Genomic DNA, 19317 nt, shown 5'->3' on the forward strand with positions numbered 1-19317 from the left:
TTCCTTCTTTCCAATTTTTGAGACAGGATCTCTCTGTAACACCAGCGGGCCTGTAACTCACTATATAGACCAGGTTGGCCTGGATTGCACAGAGTTGCCTGCCTCTGCCTCCCCAGTGCTGTGATTAAAGGCATGTGCCACTATCAAACCTGACCCCTTGAGGAGAGTTTCAATTCCTTGTCATAAAGATGTTTATTGATCAGTCTTGTTTTTGGAACCCAAAGTAACCTGCAGAAGAAAGGAGGAAAAATACTAAAGAAGTAAATAGAAGCCAGGTGTGGTGGCACACGCCTTTAATCCCAGCACTAGGGAGGCAGAGGCAGGTGTATCTCTGTGAGTTCAAGGCTAGCCTGGTCTACTTAGTGAGTTCCAGGCCAGCTGGAGCTACAGGGAAACCCTGTCTCAAAAAGACAAAAAAAAAAAGAACCAGAAGACAGAAGAGTTAGGCTAATGACTGGTCCCTCCATCATTACAATTAAGGTAATTCAAGGGTTTATGAAGGAACTGTTCACAAAGATATGGGCAGGTGATATGGAAGTGATGACGGATATTGCATTGGGCTGACTTAACAGCAAGGACCATTGCTCCCACTAGCAAAGGAGAGAAGAGAGAGAAAGAGCATGAAAGAACCTGGGGGCAGGAGCGGTGAGGAAAGGGCAGGCTGTGAGATGGGATGGCCCTGGTAAGGACCTAGCCTGTGAATGAACAGGCTCATTTCCCTTCCTGTGGCCTGGCCTGGCTTTGTAGGTGCCACCCACCACGATCAGCTTCCTGGGGTTAGACTGTGGAGAAGGGGAGAAGAGTCTGGAGGCACAAACAGATGCCCAACACAGCATCTCTTTAAAGTTTTATTTTTATTTTTTTATTGTATTTATTTATTGTGTGTATATGCACGCATGTACTTGTGGAAGTTGGTTCTCTCCTTCCACCGCGTGGATCCCAAGGATCAAACACATCAGGCTTGTCCTCAGATGTCTTTACCCTCTGAGCCATCTCCCCTACCCCATAAAGTTGTATTTTTTTATTTTCAAAATTAATTAATTTATTTATTTATTGCTTTTTAAAAACATTTTATTATTATTTTAAATATTTATTATTTTTATCTTATGTGTATGAGTGTATTGCCTGCATGTATGTGAGTGCACCCGTGTTGTGCAATGCCACAGAGGTCAGAAGAGGGCTTCGGATTCCCCTGGAACTGGAATTAAGGATGGTTTGTAGCCGCCATGTGGGTGCTGGGAACCAAACCTGGGTCCTCTGCGAGAGCAGTCAGTGCTCTTAACCACTGAGTCATTTCTCCAGCCCCTTATTTTTATTTTATGTGTGTGAGTGCTTTGCCTACATGTATTTAAGTGTATTATGTGCATGCAATGCCCATAGAACCCAGAAGAGGGCCTCTGATCCCCTGGAACTAGAGTTGCAGATGGTTATTAGCTGCCGTGTGGGTGTTGGGAACCAAACTTGGGTCCTCTGTAAGAGCAACCAGTGCTCTTAACCACTGAACCATCATCTCTTGAGTCCCTATTTATTTCATTTGTGTGGGTATGTGGGTATACTCACATGTGTGCATGCACATGTGTACAGGTATATGTGCCCAGAGTCAGGAGGTGGACACTAAGTGTCCTCTATCACTTACTCCCTTGAGACTAGGTCTCTCACTGAATGTGAAGCTATAGACTAGCAGCCAGCAAGCCCCAACAGTACTCCTGTCTCCACTCCCACCCTTAGCATTGGGGTTACAGGTACACATGGCCACACGTAGCCACTCCCAGCTTTTTACATGAACTCAGGTTCAAACTCAGGTCTTCAAGCTTATGCAGCAAGTTTTCTTACCCACTGAGCCATCTCCCCAGGCCCCTGGTTGTCATTTTTTGTTGTTCTTGTTTGTTTTATTGGAGGGGGTGTCTGTTAATTTTTTTCTGTCCTTTTTTTTCTTAGTGAGCTCTTGTTTGGATAGCTTCTTTTGCTGTTTTGTGTTTTTAAGTTCACTAACCTTTACTTCTGCTTTTTTTTTTCCCCCCTGGTTTAGAAAGTCAGGCTGATTATTGCTTTGTGGGCTGGAGCCCTTAGTGGGTGTTTCCTTCTTCACTGTTCCAGGCTTCTGGTGTGATGTCTTCTTTGCCCAGCCTTAGGCCCATAGTCCTGAAAATCAGCTTGGCACAGTGGATGGAGTTGCCCCTTCAGATCACTGGGCTCAGTGCTGTAGCTCTGTTTATTCTTGATTGGAAATCGGATCAGTTCAGAGTCTCCATCCAGTGCAGATGTGTGGCCAGGTGGCCCTTATCACTCCCTCAGCCTGAATGAAGCACACAAGGGGGCTATGGCAAACTTTTATAAAGCTCTAGGGCCTGGGTTTCTCTCTTTTTCCTGTCTTCAGTTTCTTTCTCCCTATGTTTGGTTCTGCACTTCACCAATAGCCTTTGGGCCTCAAGCTGCTCCTAGGCTCACGTGTTTTCTCAGAATTGCAGTCCTGCTCTCTTGTTCTGTCAAATAAGTATATTTTGTCTTTTTCAAATTTGTTGATGTGAAAGCCTGGCGTGGTGGCGCACGCCTTTAATCCCAGCACTCCAGAGTTCAAGACCAGCCTGGTCGGCATAGAGAATTCCAGACCAGCTGGGGCTATAGGGAGATCCTGTCTCAAAAAGACTGAAAAGAAAAATATTTCGTTGATGTGAGACCAGAGCAAATCTGGTGCCAGTTACTCCATCATGGCCTGATCTTCATTTTTTTTTTCTTTCAATATGAAATGCTTTTTTACGTGGCTTATACTTTGTTTTGCCAGTTTTTTTGTGCATGTATGTATGGTGTGCATGCATGGGTATTGGGGGTTTTCACATATGTAGGCACTCAAATGTGTACATGTGCATGGGGAAGTTGACACTAGGTGTCTTCTTCAGTCACTCACCACCTTATATTTTGATGCAGTCTCTCATTTGAACCCAAATCTTGCCAATTTGGCTAGTGTGGCCAGCCAGCTTTCTTTGGGGATCCTCCTGTCTGCCTCCCATGTGCTGGGATTATAGGCAGGCTACCATGTCTGGCATTAGGTGGGTTCTGGGGATCTGAACTCTGGTCTTCATACTTAACCAGCGAGCACTTTACCTGCTGAGCCATCTCCCCAGCTCCTGTTTTGCCCATTTAAAAATGTGTTTTTATTTATGTGTATGTGTTTGTGCTTGCTTATCTGTAAGTTACCATGTTCAGGCACAGGTGCCCACAGAAGCAAGAAGAGGGCACCAGATCTTCTGGAACTGGAGTCATGGATGGTTGTTAGCAGTCATATGGGTTGTGAGAACGAACACAGGTCCTTTGTCAATTGTTGGCCTTATTTCCTAAGCTATCAACATCTTTTTCAGAAAGTCCCTGCCTATGCCTGTATCTTGAAGTGGCTTTCTTTACTTTTTCCTCTAACAGTTTCAGCATGTCAGGCCTTGCATTTGATCCATTTGGAGTGATTTTTGTGTAGGGTGTGATACAGGAATCTATTTTCATTCTTCTACATGTGGATATCCAGTTTTCTAATTGCTGTTGCTAACTTCTAATGTTATTTATTGAAGAGGCTGTCTTTAAAGTATATTTTGGCAGGTGATAGCAGCTCTGTGGATGATATATGGGTCCCCATCTGTTCCATTGATCTCCATGTCTGTTTTTTATCCTGCTCCCATACTGTTTTTGTTACTATGGTTCTGTGATAGAACTTGAAATCAGGGTTAGTGATTCCTCCAGCGTTATTCTTTTTGTCTAGAATTTCTTTGGCTATCCAGGGTCTTTGGTGTTTCCATATGAATGATGAGTGTCATTAGATTTATTTTTTTTTAATTTTTAAAAATTTTATTTTATGTGTATGAGTGTATTGTCTGCATGCGTGTAAGTGCATCCATGTCATGCAATCCCCAAGGAGGTCAGAAGAGAGCATCAGATTCCCCTGGCACTGGAGTTATGGATGGTTGTTAGCTGCCATGTGGGTGCTGGGAATCAAATACCCAGTCCTCTGCAAGAGCAACCAGTGCTCTTAACCACTGAGCCATCTCTCTAGCCCCATCATTAGATTTATTTATTTATTTATTTACTTATTTTTGGTCTTTTTGAAACGGTCTCCCTGTAGCCCCAGCTGGCCTGGAACTCACTGTATACCAGGCTGGGCTTGAACTCACAGAGATCCGCCTACCTCTGCCTCCTAAGTGCTGGGACTACAGGAGTGTGCCACCACACCCAGCAAGATGGGATAATTTTTACAGGAAAATCTGTGCCTGAGAAACTTTAAATGAAATTTTCTATTTTGAGACAGAATCTCATTTTGTAACCCTGACTGGCCTTGAACTAAGGGAGACCTGTCTCTGCCTCCCTAAGGCTGGAATGAAAGACTTGCCCTACCACACCCTGCATTTGTTTGTTTTTGAGACAAGCTGCCATCTAGTTTTGAGCTCAGACTGGCCTCCAACTTGCTTTCTAGCTGAGAATGACCTTGAATTGGGATTTCAGGCTTATGCCATCATGCCTAACTCTCCTTTTTTTCTTTTTAATACAGCTTTACTGAGATATAATTCACACACTGTAGACTTCACTCATTTGAAGTGCACAGTTTAGAGGTTGCTTATTCAGAGTTGTGCAACCATTGCACAGTTTTAGAACATTTCACCATCCTAGAAAGAATCCTTTACCCTACAGCAGCTACTTCCTGTTTCCTCTAGCCCCCTCCCTCTTCCGTAGTCCATTACTAATCTGTTTAGTGTTGCTACAGATTTACCAGCCCTGGATGTTTCACATAAATGGAATCATACATTATATGCTCTTCTCTGTGTGACTTCCCTCTTTTTTTTTTTTTGTTTTTTTGGTCTTTTTGAGACAGGGTCTCCTTGTAGCCCCAGCTGTCCTGGAACTCACTATGTAGATCAGGCTGGCCTTGAACTCACAGAGATCCACCTGCCTCTGCCTCCCTAGTGCTGGGATTAAAGGTGTGCGCCACCATGCCTGGCTGCTTCCCTCTTTTTTTAATGTATATGAGTGTTTTGCCTGCATGTATGTAAGTGTACCACATATGTGCAATACCCACGGAGGTCAAAAAAGGGTGTCCGATCCCCTGGAGCTGGAGTTAAGGGTGGTTGTTAGCTGCCACAGCAGGTATTCTTAACGGCTGAGCTATCTCTCCAACTCAGCATGTTTTGTGTGTGGTACTGAGCACTGAACCTAGAGTCTCCTAGAGTCTTTCGCCTGCTAAGAGAAACCTTCCACCACTGAGCTGCATCTCTACTTCTTTTACTTTTATTGTATTTTAGAGACAGGATCTCCCTGTAGCCCTAGCTGGCCTGGAACTCTCTATGTAGACCAGGCTGTCCTCTATCTCACAGAGATCTGCTTGTCTTTAACACCTGAGTGATGGGATTAAAAGCATGCACCACCACATCCAGTTTCCTTTTTACTTTTGAGGCAATGTTTTGCCAACTTCCCCAGGCTGGACTTGAACTCACTATATAGCACAGGAAGGCTTTGAACTTGTGATCCTCTTAGTTTAACCTCACAAATAGCCAAGGCCTTGTACCACCAGGACCAGGAATATGTCTTTGAATTTCATCCATGCTGTAGCATCTATCAGCATTTTATTCCTTTTTATGGCAGCATAATATCCTATTGTATGGGTATACCACATATTTATCCATTCCTCAATTGATGAGCACCTGGGTTGTAATCTCTTTGGAGCTATTACAAACAGTGCCAATAGAGCCAGGTGTGGTGGCGCACGCCTTTAATCCCAGCACCTGGGAGGCAGAGGCAGGCGGATCTTTGGATCTTTGTGAGTTCAAGGCCAGCCTGGTCTACATAGTGAGTTCCAGGACAGCTGGGTCTACAGGGAAGCCCTGTCTAAAAAAAAAAAAAAAAAAAAAAAAAAAGGATTGGTGAGATGGCTCTGTGGGGAAAGGTACTTGTTGCTAAGCCTGACAACCTGAGTTTGATCTCTGGGACCCACATGGTGGAATGAGAAAACTGATTCCTGCAAGTTGTCCTCTGACCACACAGGCACCATTGTCATTCATATATGTATGTATACACACACACACACACACACACACACAATTAATCAATCAGTGTAATAAAAAATGTTTCAAAGACTTAAGATACACAGCTACACTTTTGCTTATTTGTATGGCATGCCCCAGATGGATGTGTGATGCAGGGGTGGATAAGGACTGTTCTGACAACTTCCTACAAACAGGACTACTGCCACCCTCAGTGTTCAGAGAGGGCCTGCTTTTCCCACAGTCTGAGCTTTGGGCTGGGAGGGTCCCCTGGTCCAGAAAATGCCCTATAAACTGGTATCCTCTGCCGGCTCCTGGAATCCCAAGGTTGGTCTTTTTGTCCTGGCACTGGGGTGTGATGCCTGCTGTGTCTTCCTAGGGTGTCTGTGAGGAAATGACCTATGAGGAAATCCAGGATCACTATCCACTGGAGTTTGCCCTGCGGGATCAGGACAAGTACCGGTACCGGTACCCTAAGGGCGAGGTAGGTGGGATTTGGGGGCTTAGTCCCAGCACCTGCTGCCTGCCTGGTAGTGCTGCCTGTAGCCATGATTTGGGGACCTTGCCTCCAGGCAGGCAGCCAGGGCATGAGTTTCATCTCCATCAGATCCTGGCTCTGCTGCCTGGGCCTCTTCCCCTCCTTGGGTGGTGGGTGGACCTCTTTCCCTGTTTTTGTTTTCTCCCTTTCCCAGTGTAGATCTGGCAAGGACAGGACCTGAGCTGGGTGACCCTGGCTTCCTGGGGTTTGGCTCTGCTAGGACTCCTGTAGCTAGCTCATGGTCTCCTGGCATGCCCAGGCTGGCTTTTCTCAGGGAGTTGTCAGCCTTTTCCAGGGTGCCTAAGTGGCCCAGGACTTGGGCCTCCTCCTGCCTGACATTCCACCCTTACCCACTCTCGTCTTAGCACTGGACCTTTGTCCCTCCACCAGATGCCTCCCTTTGTCACAGGGTGACTCTGCCCTTGTCCTTGCAGTTCTGTGTGCCAGCCCCGCTCTGCTTCCAGGTCCATGGGGACCCTCTCCAGAAAGATTTGGCAAAGTAACTTCCCTCAGAGCGATTCCTCGGTCCACCCACCCAGGTTGGAAAGTAGGGGTCACTTGCCTCAGGAATCTCCTGCTTTGAGGACAGGGCCTGGGATGGTGGTCAAATGAAAATAACCCCTGAGACACACCTGTGTGTATCCATACACCTGTGCAGAAGGAAACACACCCCACACTGCACTGTACTGTTCTCCGGAATCATGTAGCTCTGGGTGACCTGAATAGTTCCTAAGTCCTGCTGTGAGGTAGAGGTTCAGATTTAGAACCAAACCAGGTAGCAGTAAAGAGAAAAAGAGAAACAAAGCAAGGCTGGGAGATGGCTCAGTCAGGAAAGTGCTTGCTGAGGAAGCATGAGGACATGAGTTTAGTCCCCAAAGTCCACATTTAAAAACAAAATTAAAAACTGGGTGTAGGGGCTGGAGAGATGGCTCAGTGGTTAAGAACACTGGTTGTTCTTGCAGAAGACCCGGGTTCGAATCCCAGCACCCACATGGACACTAACAACTGTCCATAACTCCAGTTCCAGGGGATCCAACAGCCTCTTCTGTTCTCTGTGGGCACTGCACGACATGGGTGCACTGTACCTACACATAGGCAATACATGCATACACATAAAATAAAAATAATAAATAAATAATTAAAAAAAACCAAACCAACCCCCCCCAAAAAAACTGGGTGTAGTGTGCATGTTTGTAATCCCAGCCCTGGGGAGGTGGGGACTGGTGGATTTCTGGGGCTCCCTGGCCAGCCAGGCTAGCCTACTTAGTGAGCTCCAGGTCAATAAAAGACCCTGTCTCAAAAAATAAGGTGGATGACACCTGAGGAGCTCTCACATGTTCATGCACACACATATAAATAAATAAATAAATAAATAAATAAATAAATAAATAAATAAATAAATAAATAAAAAAGGGGGCTGGAGAGATGGCTCTGCAGCTAAGAGCACTGGCTGCTCTTGTAGAGGACTTGGGTTTGGTTCCCAGCACCCACATGGCAAACAGCTATCCATAACTCCAGTTCCAGGGGACCTGACACCCTCTTCTGACTTCCATGGGCATTTCATGACATGGGTGCACTTACATACATGCAGTCAATGCATTCCTACATATAAAATAAAAATACTAAATAAAATAATACAAAATTTTTACATAAATAAAAAAGAGAAAGCAACTGGCTACTTAAATTTGAGAATGCAGGAAAAAATCACTAGGAAATTAGTTACCAAAAGAATCAGGTAGCTGGAGAGATGGCTCAGCAATTAAGGGCACTTGGCTACTCTTGCAGAGGACTTGGGTTTGGTTCCCAGCCCCCACCTGGTACCTAACAATTGCCCCTAACTCCAGTTCCAGGGGATCCTACACTCTCTTCTAGCTTCAACAAGCATTGTACACATGTGGTGCACTTATGTACATGCAAAACACTCATACACATAAAAAATCAGTTGGTCTAAAAAAAAAGAATCAGGGTTTCCCAGAACTGTTGGAGGTCAACACAAACCAGGGCAGTGATATTGCTTCCCAGTCCCAGCATGGGGAGGTTCTACTGGAGGGTTTATTTTGAAGAGTGGATCATCACTATGCAGAAGAATGGATTCCCCCCTCCCATTTCTCTGGTAACTGTTGAGTAAGGGGATGCTTCAGGGACCAGCAGGGATCAAAGGTCCTCATTACCACACGTAGGGGAGGGAACCCAACCTGCAGGGAGACTACACAAAGTTGTTCCTGGGATCTAAGGTGTTTCTGACAGTTGTCAGATTCAAGGAAGTTCTAGGGCCCTGGTCCTGCCAAACACACCCACTGCCCACTGCCCTTGCTGTGGACTGGAAGAGGATAGCATCTTTTCCCTCAGTCACAGTCACCAGCATATGAATTGGTATTTTGGAAGGAGCCACAGAGGATCCCATGGTTAGGCATGAATGCGGATCTGACCTCTCTGTCCTACCAGGCCCTAGCCCAGGAAGGTGGAGGTGGCCCCCTTTCCTAGGTTGTCCCCAGTCTGTACCCGGGCTGGAGCAGTGCTTGAAGGGCAGCTACCCACTCCTTCCCCTCAAGAGCTAGGCTAGAGGGGGCCTAAACACAACCTCTGGCATGGTGATCAGCTCCAGGAGTCAGAGGTGGCCCATTGCTCAGGACACTTCCATCCTACTTGAGCCAGGCCTGCGAGACACTTTTCCTTCTTGTCCTTGCAGTCCTACGAGGATCTGGTCCAGCGACTGGAGCCTGTCATCATGGAACTGGAGAGGCAGGAGAATGTGCTGGTTATCTGTCACCAGGCTGTGATGCGCTGCCTCCTGGCCTACTTCCTTGACAAAGCAGCTGGTGAGGGGCCTTGCCCCAGGGAGATGGGCTGCCTGTGAGAGGGGGACATCCTGGCATGTATGGTATGCTAGCCCTGTCCTCTTTTGTCCACAGAAGAGCTGCCCTACCTCAAGTGTCCCTTACACACAGTCCTGAAGCTAACGCCTGTGGCTTATGGTAAGGGAACTTCCTGTGTTGACCTTGGAGTGTTTTCTTGGCTGTCTGTAGGGTTCTGTGATCTTCTGAAAATCCCTTAAAATTCCTATTGGGGATTCATTTGTCTCCCCCTCCCTCCCCTTTCCCAATTTGCTTTTACTTTTTTTCTTTTGTTTTCTTGAGACAAGGTTTTGTTCATGATCCTCCTGCCTCAATCTCCTGAGTGCTAGAATTAGGCGTAACTTGCTGTAAAAAAAAAGTTTACTATAAAAAAGTTATGGGGCCAGGTGTGATGGTGCATAACTTTAATCCCAGCACTTGGGAGGCAGAGGCAGGCAAATCTCTGTGAGATCGAGGCCAGCCTGGTCTACATAGCAAGTTCCAGGCCATCTGGGGCTACAGGGAGACCCTGTCTCAACAAGACAAAAAAAAAAAAATTATGGTAGCTTATACTTGTAATCCCACTGACTGAGGTAGAAAGAGTGCCAGGAGTTTGAGGTCAGCCTTGGCTACATAGTGAGTTCAAAGCCAGCCTGGCTTTAGAATAAGACCTTCCCTCCACCAAGTTTCTGGGGATACTGGAAACCTAGTCCATGATCTTTCATTTTCTTTAAATTTAGAATATCCTGGGTGCAGAGCATTTGTATCCTACCCCTGCCTGTTACCGCACCAACAGAAACTCAAGCCACTCCCTGGTTTTTTGGGGGGGCACTCATGGGGGATTAAGCCCCCTGGGTAGCTGCTGTCCTTCCAGTGTTTGATAATCTACTCATCCCCCCTTCCTCCTAAGGTTGACTGGGCCTTCTGTGACAGGATTGAGGGTGTAACTGGTTTGGGGGCCCCAAGAGTCAGTGATGTCATGTTGAACATAGACCTGTTGCTGCTGCAACCACCATCAGTTCTTAGAGGAGGCAGCTTTGAGCCTCTCTGTGACACATGGCACACACACGGATAAGCAGGAGTCTGACAAGGCGCTTTGTCCCTTCTGGTGGGCTCTGGGAGCACCTTCAGAAGGATGAGGGTATAGCTGAGCTCCACTGCCCATAAGCTTCAGCCTCCTCCTCAGAGCTTTTGTCCTGTGTGCTCTGGTGGCTTTGTGCTAGGAGATTGCACTGGGCTCTTCCTTTGGCAGGTTGCAAAGTGGAGTCCATATTCCTGAATGTGGAAGCTGTGAACACGCACCGGGACAGGCCTCAGGTAGCAATGGGGTCACCGCTGGGGTGGCGGAGCTGTTTCCCGGGGGTGTCCTGATAACATATCTTCAGGATCCCCTAGCTGAGTCACTGGCCAGAGAGAGGTGGTTGTCTCCCCAAGACTTTTTTCTGCCTAGACCTGTCTCCTTGTGGTCAGGGTGGGGCTGTGGCTTGGTTAGGTATCTCCCAAGACCAACTCCCCTGGGGAGGTCCCTGGAGTTGGGCCACTAGGCAGAAAGCACCTGAGCATAGGTGCTCTACACAGTGGGGCCCCTGGCTTCCTGCCAAGGGTGTACCTGCTGGGTGATTCTGCTCACCTTCAGGCCTTTGCCCTTGAACACTGTGGGCACAGATGTGCAGATATAGCCTCTTCCTTCTCATCGCTACTGTGTTAACCAGCAGCAGCCACCATGCCTGTCTCTCTCTCGCTCCTTTGTTCTGAGAATCGGTACATCTTGGCAGTTTGGCCCAGATCTAGTTTGGCACCGGTAGGTCACAGGGGAAAGCATGTTCTACTGGGTATCTTCTACAATGAGGAAATCCTAGGTAGTGTGGGGCCCCCAGCATTGACAGAGTGATGATGAGGCCCCTGGACCTGACAGCCTTGGGGACTGACCCTGCCAGCCCATGGCCATGCTGTGGCTGATTGTCTGTTTGTCTGCTTCAGGATTGGGCCCTTCAGGTAGACAGGACCCAGGGTCTTCTGACCCATCTTTGGGGACATGTTATGGTAGGAAAGGGGACAATCAAGAATCCTGCCTCAAGACTTGGATGAGCTCAGTGCTTGCCTAGCATGCGCAGAGCCCAGTGTTTGATCCCCAGCAGTGCATAAAACTAGGCATGGTGACTCATGCCTGTCATCCCAGCACTTGGACGTGGAAGAAGGGGATCAGAAGTTCAAAGTCATCTTTGACTACATACTGAGTTCAAGGGCAACCTGGGTTACATGAGACCCTATCTTAAAAAACAAAACAACAAAAAACAAAATAAAACAAGCTGGGCCTTGCTTTTAATTATAGGACTTGGCAGAAACAGGCAGGTATCTGTGAGATCAAGGCCAGCCTGGTCTACATAGTGAGTTCCAGGCCAGCTGGGGCTACAGGTAGATCCTGTCTCAACAAAAAAAACCAGCAAGAATTGTAGCTGCTTCTACAATTCCAGTGACTGGCCTGTAAGCCTAAGGCATGAGCCAAGAGGACCATGTCTGTCCCTGTAGGGCTGAGCCTGTCATGTTGCACAGATCTGTAACTTATCTCATTGGTGACCTGCTCCTGTAGGTACCAGTTCCAAGGACCCATAGCCGGGAGCAAAGGAAACCAATGAGGGTTCACCCAGGACAGCCTCACAGAGCTGAGGGAAGTTCAGAGCCCCCCATTCCTCAGGCCTGAGATGCTCAAAGGTCAGCAGGCCATGGATGGAACTAGGTTTTACGGCTTTGTGGGGGACATCTAGTGAGAGCTTCACCAGCTTCCAGGGGCCTCATGGCCCAGCCCTAAGGGGATAGACCAGGCTTCAGACTAGGTGTCCACTGGCTGCTAGGGTTGCATCTGATACCTGTCCGATGACAGAGCCAGGAAGGAGGCACACCCAGGAGCTGAACCCCCTCCCTCCTCCTGGTCTTCCTCACCAGCTATCCATCCCTCAAATGGGAGGTGGGTGGCGTTGCAGTGGAGCAGGGAGTGGCTGACATCCTCTCCCCACCTTTGTGCTATCATTTGATGGTGTCAGGAAACTGGTGACCCTGTGCTCTAAGGGGAGGTTAGGGTCTTGCAGCTGGGGCAGCTGAGGTGAGCATGTGTGTCTATCTGGCCATAGGGATAAAGATGGAAGGAATGAGGCATCCCATCTATTCCTGCTCAGGGTGAACGTTCTTTGTCTTTATTGTTGTGCAGAATGTAGACATCTCCAGGCCTTCGGAGGAAGCCCTTGTCACAGTCCCTGCTCACCAGTGACCACCTCTCATCTAAGACCCCTGGACAGTCGAGATCATTCCAGGCCCCCCTGATGTTTGCAGCACTGGCCTTGTCACCATGTAGGAACACTCCTGATGGCCATGGGTGGCGAGCAGCTCCCAGAACCTTCAGTTCAGCCTACCTGCTCTCCTGTTGACAAGCAACGACAGGGCTGGGTGTGGCTGTTGACCTGCTGCTAAGAATCCCTGGGTTGCTTGGCTGTGTGGCTGGTGAGGCTGCCCTGCTGGCTCTCAGGCAGCCTTCTCACCATGCAAGCTGTTTTTGTGAACTGTGAAATCCTAAATGTGACACAGAAAGTCTCACTGGGATGTTCCCACTGTGGTTTAGCTGCCTAAAATGGACCAGTGACCTCTGGCAGAGCTCTACTGTCCTCGCTATAGCCATTCTTTTTTTTGAAACAGGACCTCACTAGTCCTGCCTAGCCTATAGACCAGGATGGCCTCAAACTCAGAGATCCACCTGCCTCTGCCTCACAAGTGCTGTGCCCAGCCTCTGTAGCCACTCTTGAAGCCAGAGGCCAGGTTTCATGGGACTCTGGGTGTATACTGTCTCAGGAGAGAGGGGGACCCTGCCCCCTCCTTCCTTGTCTGGAACAGAAGAGCTGTCACCCACATTCGTGGACACTCTTGAGAACAGTGTGTTCTCTTTGTCATGTAACACTGAATAAAGGCAGGAAGGCAGCATTTGTGGTGCCCCTTCCTAACTTCTGCCAAGGCATACACTGAAATGCGAGAGAGCTGGGGCCTGGCTGCCTTGTCCCAGGTTCTCTCACAGGAGTCATGTAAAGACAGGACAGCTGCATGAGTTACTTTCTCAGCATGCACACCCAAGTGCTTGAGAAAGCTGGTCTTCCTGGTCACTGCCCACAAAGGAATGTACATTGGTGTCAGGGACCTGTCTTTGCCTAAATAGTCCAGAAAAACTGATGGTCCTATTAAACTTGTCCTGCTGTTTGTCGACCTCCACCTGGGGACCCAGGAAGGAGGGGACAAAACCCAGAAGCAGCCCCTAGCCTGGGGAGTAGTCCCCAGTCCCACCTCAGCCTTGGCATGTGTGTATATGAGCCAAGTGCAAACAGCTTTGTGAAGCCTGGTGCCTCTCACGCTCTGAGTCCTGTGCAGCACTTTCTAGCTCCCTGTCTCAAATGGCCTACGAAATGACAAGCAGGTTGTGAAGCAGGGCAGGAAACTCTATAGCAGCAGTTGGTGCTCTGCTGTTCACAGAGGGGCCTTGGGGAAGCCAGGCCCTGCATCCAATAACCCTGGGCCTGGCAGAGCAGCCTACCTTTTCCAGCCCTGCCAACACTGGGGTTTGTAGCCTGCGGGTGCTGTCTGCCCTGAGAGAAGTCAGTGTCCCTGTCCCCAGCCAGTGGTCTCTCATCCTCTTGTGCTGTAGCAGCTGTAGTCAAGAACAGGTGTCTGGGATGGGCCTGGGGTAGGACCCTTCTGGACTCCTCTCCCATCAGAGCTCCAAGCTGGGGCTTGGAGCTAGAAGACTACTGCCTTCAGGACATGGGAACTACAGCCATTGTTTCTGTGTCTCTGAGTTTGAGTGACTTTCGTCCTTGGACACACTTGTTAGCCATAGCAGGTCCCTATGTGAATATAACTGGACACCACCGGAGGTTGTGAGACCACCGAGGCCTTTTTTTTTTCCCTCTGTACTGAGGAAAAGCAGGAGCTGTTGGATTATACATAAAAGGTTTAAGGTTGGAGCAGGGTGTCAGCAGGGCGGGTCATGTGCAGAAACAGCCCCTCCCTCAATCGTCTTGGGGTGGCTTTGCAAGGCAGCCACATGCCTGGCTGGCCACCAGGTTTTAACTGGGCTGGTTCATGTATCTGAGTTTCAGACATTGCCTTGCTTTGATAGAATGGATGGTACTGGAGTTCGGCTATACATTGCACTGTGTCTAGCATTCTTTGCAATAAATACTTTTAAAAAAAAAAAACAGTCATTTGAGATGGATTTGTGGCTAGTTCTCCATTTGTGAGGTGTTCTCTCTCTGCCGGCTCTGTAGACACCCCATGTTGTAGTCTTTCTCATAGGTGTGTGTTTGGTCTTTCAGTCAGCTTACACCTAGGCAGCCTCCTTGAAAAACATACTTAGTTAGAAGGTGCTCAGAATAGAATTAAAGCTTTGCACACTAATATATTTTCTACATGGTCTTAGGAAACTGTTGATAAATAAAATCATACCTGTAACAACTTGAAAAATCTTCTAATTTGTAGCATCTGTTTTTAATCTAAAAAATAATAAAAATTGCCAAATTCTATGATTATAAAACACATGAAGACCGAGTATGTGCTAATCCACTGTTCAGAGACCACTGTGATTGCAGTAATGTTTTTAGATAGTTTTGGTCTTGAGAATATAAAAATATATTCTTGGGCCGGGCATGGTGGTGCACACCTTTAGTCCCAGCACTTGGGAGGCAGAGGCAGGCAGATCTCTGTGAGTTCAAGGCCAGCCTGGTCTACATAGTGAGTTCCAGGCCAGCTGGGGCTACAGGGAGACCCTGTCTCAAAAAGACCCCCCCCAAAAAAATATATATATGTTCTTAAACTTTTACTTAACTAGGACAGGACCATGCTAGTTAATGCCATCAAATTGCCTTTTTTCTGCAAATATTTAATTTTCATCATAGAAAGATTTTAGATTTTTAGCAGTTATTACTGTTTTTAACATTGGCTGTATTATTTGGCATGAGTGAGATGTTGAGGTAGTATCAGTTTTGGAATTCTTCAGGCATAGCAAACCATTCCAAATTCTGGCTTAAATTCCATGGTCAGTGATTGTTCCAGCTGCCTGGTTCAGGCTTGCCATTTTTGGTGAAAGAAGCAGATTTTCACCTATATATAGGGTTTTAGCTGTATTTACTGTTTCTGAACATGGGCAACTGTTAATTGATTTTTCAATCCGTAATACACACACACACACACACACACACACACAATACAAAATTTGGAAGACCCAAAGATTTAGAAATGAAAAGTAAATTTTCTTTTGCTTCCAGCCCCCAACCAGCTGCCTCAGCCTCCATGCCACCATGCCCTGCCTCCTTCCCATACTGCATTCCTTGACAAGATGCTGAGCACAGCCTACATGCAAGTGAGGGAAGCTTTGAGCTCCCCCTCTTGAGGGAAAGGGAATATTGGAATAAAGTATTTGAAATTTTCTAAATAAAAAAGAAAAAAAGAAAAACATAGAGCTGGGCGTGGTGGCGCATGCCTTTAATCCCAATCCCAATATTCAGGGGGCAGAGGCAGGTGGATCTCTGTGAGTTCAAGGCCAGCCTGGTCTACATAGTGAGTTCTAGGACATCTGGGACTACAGGGAAACGATGTCTCAAAAAATACGAAAAAAAAAAAAAAAAAGCCATGTGTGGTGGCACACACCTGCAATCTCAGCACTCAGGAGGCAGAGGCAGGAGGCTCATTAGTTTAAAGCTATCCTTAGCTGTTTACATTTTTTTAAAGCTACATTACATCTATGCCTGAATAAAGAAGCAGCCTGACACTAAGTCTTCATTTTAAGGCCAAGAGTGGACCCGAACTCTCTGAGAACTATGTGTTCTTTCAGATGGCTCACAGAACTTTGCCCTTGAAACAGGCTTCAGTCCTACTTTTATTTAAGCATCAAATGGGGAAGTAGAAGCTAGGATCACCTAGATCAGAGAATCTTGCCCTTTTATCCTAGGCCTAAAATCACACCCACAATATCAAACAGTTGTCTCCATTGTCCTTTGATATGCTAATCAAGCATGCCCACACTCACTATCTTGGGTAGGGGGCAAGGTGGGGTCCTGAAGGATTAAGTTCAGGTGCCCAGGTCACAAGAGGAGCACATGGCCCAGTGAGATTGTTTACATTATAAATAGCCTTTTGGATTGCAAGGTTAGGTGAAAGTCTTTAGGTCAGATTATGCCCATGTCGTAAAAGCCATTCCTGCACTCAACTACATCATGAGTTTGAGACCAGCCTGAGCTATACTAGACCTTGTCTCAAAAAAAAAAAAAAAAAAAAAAAAAACCAAAATAACCCATACAAACATATTTTTTAAAAAAGGCAAGGGGCTGGAGAGATGGCTCAGTGGTTAAGAGTGCTTGCTGTACAAGCCTGAGGGCCAGAGTCAGGATCTTAAAGTTGGGTCAGCAAGATGGCTCTATGGGTAAAGGCATTTGCCACCAAACCTGACAGCCTGAGTTCAATCCCTAGTATCCACATGGCAGAAGGGGAGAGTTGACTCTCGAAAGTTATCTTCTGACCTCCATGACATGTGCAAGCCGATGTACGTACACACACACACACACACACACACACACACACCAAACAAAAAATATAAACAAACAAACAAATCCAGGCATGGTCCCACCCCTATGCATACTTGTAACCCCAGCACCAAGTGGGGGAGAGAAAAGGCATGATTGCTGTGAGCTCCAGGTTCAGTAAGAGACCTTGCCTTAAAGGACCAAAGCCAAGAGTTATAGAGGCTGAGACTGAATGTTCTCCTCTGGCCTCTGCATGTATAGCAGGAACACCTACACACATACGCATGCATGCATCACACACACACACACACACACACACACACACACACACACACTACAAACTATGTAAAAAAGTTTTATTTCTTCCCCAGTCCCATGGACTCAACAAACTATGTAAATTTTTAAAAATAAAAGAAAAAGATAACAGTCTGGGTAAGCTGGGCATTGTAGCTCACACTTGCAATTCTAGCACTTGAGGCTGAGGCAGGATTGAAAGTTCAAGGCTAACCTGGGCCATGTAGTTCTAAGGCAACTAGTGATACAGTATGAAACTGCCTCTAAAACAAAATCAACCAACAGACAAATGAAGCATAGGGACTGGGTCGATGGCTCAATGGATAAAAGCTCTTATCACAAGCTAGGACCTGAATTTGAATCCCAGAATCTACATGTCTTACTTTTCCTGTTGCTATGATAAAATACCTGACATAAGCAACCTAAGGAAGGAAGGCTTTCTGTTGGTCCACACTTCCAGGGTCCAGCTCATCATGGTGGGGAGGTCATGGCAGTAGGAACTTGAGATGGGTGGTCCAGTTGTATCTGAAGTTAGGAAGCAAAAACAATGGATGCTAGTGCTCAGCTTCCTTTCTCCTTTAAAAAATCTTTTTTATGTACAAGTGTTTTGTCTTCATGTATATAAGTACAAAACATGCATGCAGTGCCTGTACAGGCCAGAAGAGGGCATCGGATCCCCCAGAATTGGCTTTATGGGTGGTTATTAGCTACAATGTGGGTGCTGGGAACTGACTGGATAACCACTGAGCAATCTCTCCAGCCCCCTTGCTTTCTCCTTTTAAAGCAGTCCAGGACCTCATGGAACGGTGCTGCCTGCATTTAGGGTAGGTATTCTCATTTCAATTAACCTAATCAAAATAATACCTCACAGGTTTCTCCAGAGGTTAACTTAATTTAGATAATCCCTTACAAGTGTGCCTGGAGGCTTGTCTCCTAGATGCTTCTAGATCCTGTCAAGTTGGCAATCAATATAAACATCACATCAAGTGTCTGCAATCTTACCACTCCTATAGGAATGTGGAAAGCAGGCAGAAAAAGCCCAGAAACTGGAAGGGCCAGCCTGCCTGGGGTACTTGATAGAAAAACAACAAAGAGACCCCATCTCAAGTAAGGACTGATACCTGATATGCTCCCATTCTTACATACAGAGGTACACACAAATAAAAATTCATAAAACAAAACACGCCTGGGCTTCTTCCAATGTTGCTGAGTCTCTGTCTCCTGCCTGCCCAACCCATGAAACATACGGGTTGTGGCCTTCAGGCACTGCTTGCGCCTCTACTTCATCTCCCACATCTCCATCACCCTGTTCATCCACCTGCAGATGGTGCTGCCATCCAAACTCTACCCAGCTGAAGTGGTACTTTAAAGAGTTCAAAGAGCCTCTGATGCAGGATTCCCAACTGTGACTCAAGTCCTTCCTGGTTTTTTTCTTCTTTTTTAAATATTTTGTTTATTATTTTTATGTGTATGAGTGTATTGGCTGTATGTATGTAAGTGCACCCATGTCCTTCAATGCCCATGGAAGTCTGAAGAAGGCATTGGATCCCCTGGAACTGGAGTTACTGATGGTTGTTAGCTGCCATATGGGTGCTGGGAACTGAACCCAGGTCCTCTGCAAGAGCAGCCAGTGCTCTTACCTGCTGAGCCATCTCTCTAGCGCAAGCCCTTCCTGCTTTGTGAGCTGCTTTTCCCACTGCTTTTCTATCCCGTTGCAGCACATGCTTCTTCAAAGGAAGCTGCTGGTAGATCTGGATCCCCGCAATCATCTACTTAGGTCACACCATAGCAGCTTTCATTCCAATTCTCCACACATTTCTACTTGAGGATTTCTCCAAAGCTATTGCTTTCAGAGGGCCAAGACCTGAGACTTCCTGTGAACAACTGACCTTCACTGGTGTTTATGTTCTTGTTTAATCATCCCCCTCACACTTCTACATTTCATGTTGTGGAACCCACATTGCAAGTATGAGGAGAAAAATAAAATAAGAGACAGCCTCGAGCTAGTTTGGAGAGATGCCCACAGCACAAGTTCCCTTCTGGACAATGCAAGAAAAACGGCTCTAAACTCGAGTTTTCAGTAG

General features: G+C 46.9%; 1 protein-coding gene and 1 pseudogene across 12 annotated transcripts in view; both read left to right on the top strand.

Moving 5' to 3' along the window:
* Positions 1–14620, top strand: part of Pfkfb4 (6-phosphofructo-2-kinase/fructose-2,6-biphosphatase 4) — a 53692-nt gene extending 39072 nt beyond the window's left edge. For 8 of the 12 annotated variants that reach the window (XM_029556168.1, XM_029556167.1, XM_029556162.1 and 5 more), the window contains 6 exons: positions 6394–6498; positions 9242–9371; positions 9465–9527; positions 10639–10703; positions 11977–12098; positions 12592–12712. In XM_029556168.1, coding sequence (XP_029412028.1) covers positions 6394–6498; positions 9242–9371; positions 9465–9527; positions 10639–10703; positions 11977–12087 — 474 coding nt within the window. In that variant the 3' untranslated portion in view covers positions 12088–12098; positions 12592–12712. Of the gene's footprint in view, positions 1–6393; positions 6499–6986; positions 7092–9241; positions 9372–9464; positions 9528–10638; positions 10704–11976; positions 12099–12591 lie in introns of those variants that run through there. The other 4 variants (XM_008853243.3, XM_017803218.2, XM_029556165.1 and 1 more) reach the window with 3 other exon arrangements.
* A 1978-nt stretch (positions 14621–16598) lies between these two features.
* On the top strand, positions 16599–19317 carry LOC115067686 (annotated as a pseudogene).

This window comes from Nannospalax galili, unplaced genomic scaffold, assembly GCF_000622305.1.
Source record: "Nannospalax galili isolate Female #2095 unplaced genomic scaffold, S.galili_v1.0 scaffold786, whole genome shotgun sequence".
Taxonomy (NCBI): Eukaryota; Metazoa; Chordata; class Mammalia; order Rodentia; family Spalacidae; genus Nannospalax; species Nannospalax galili.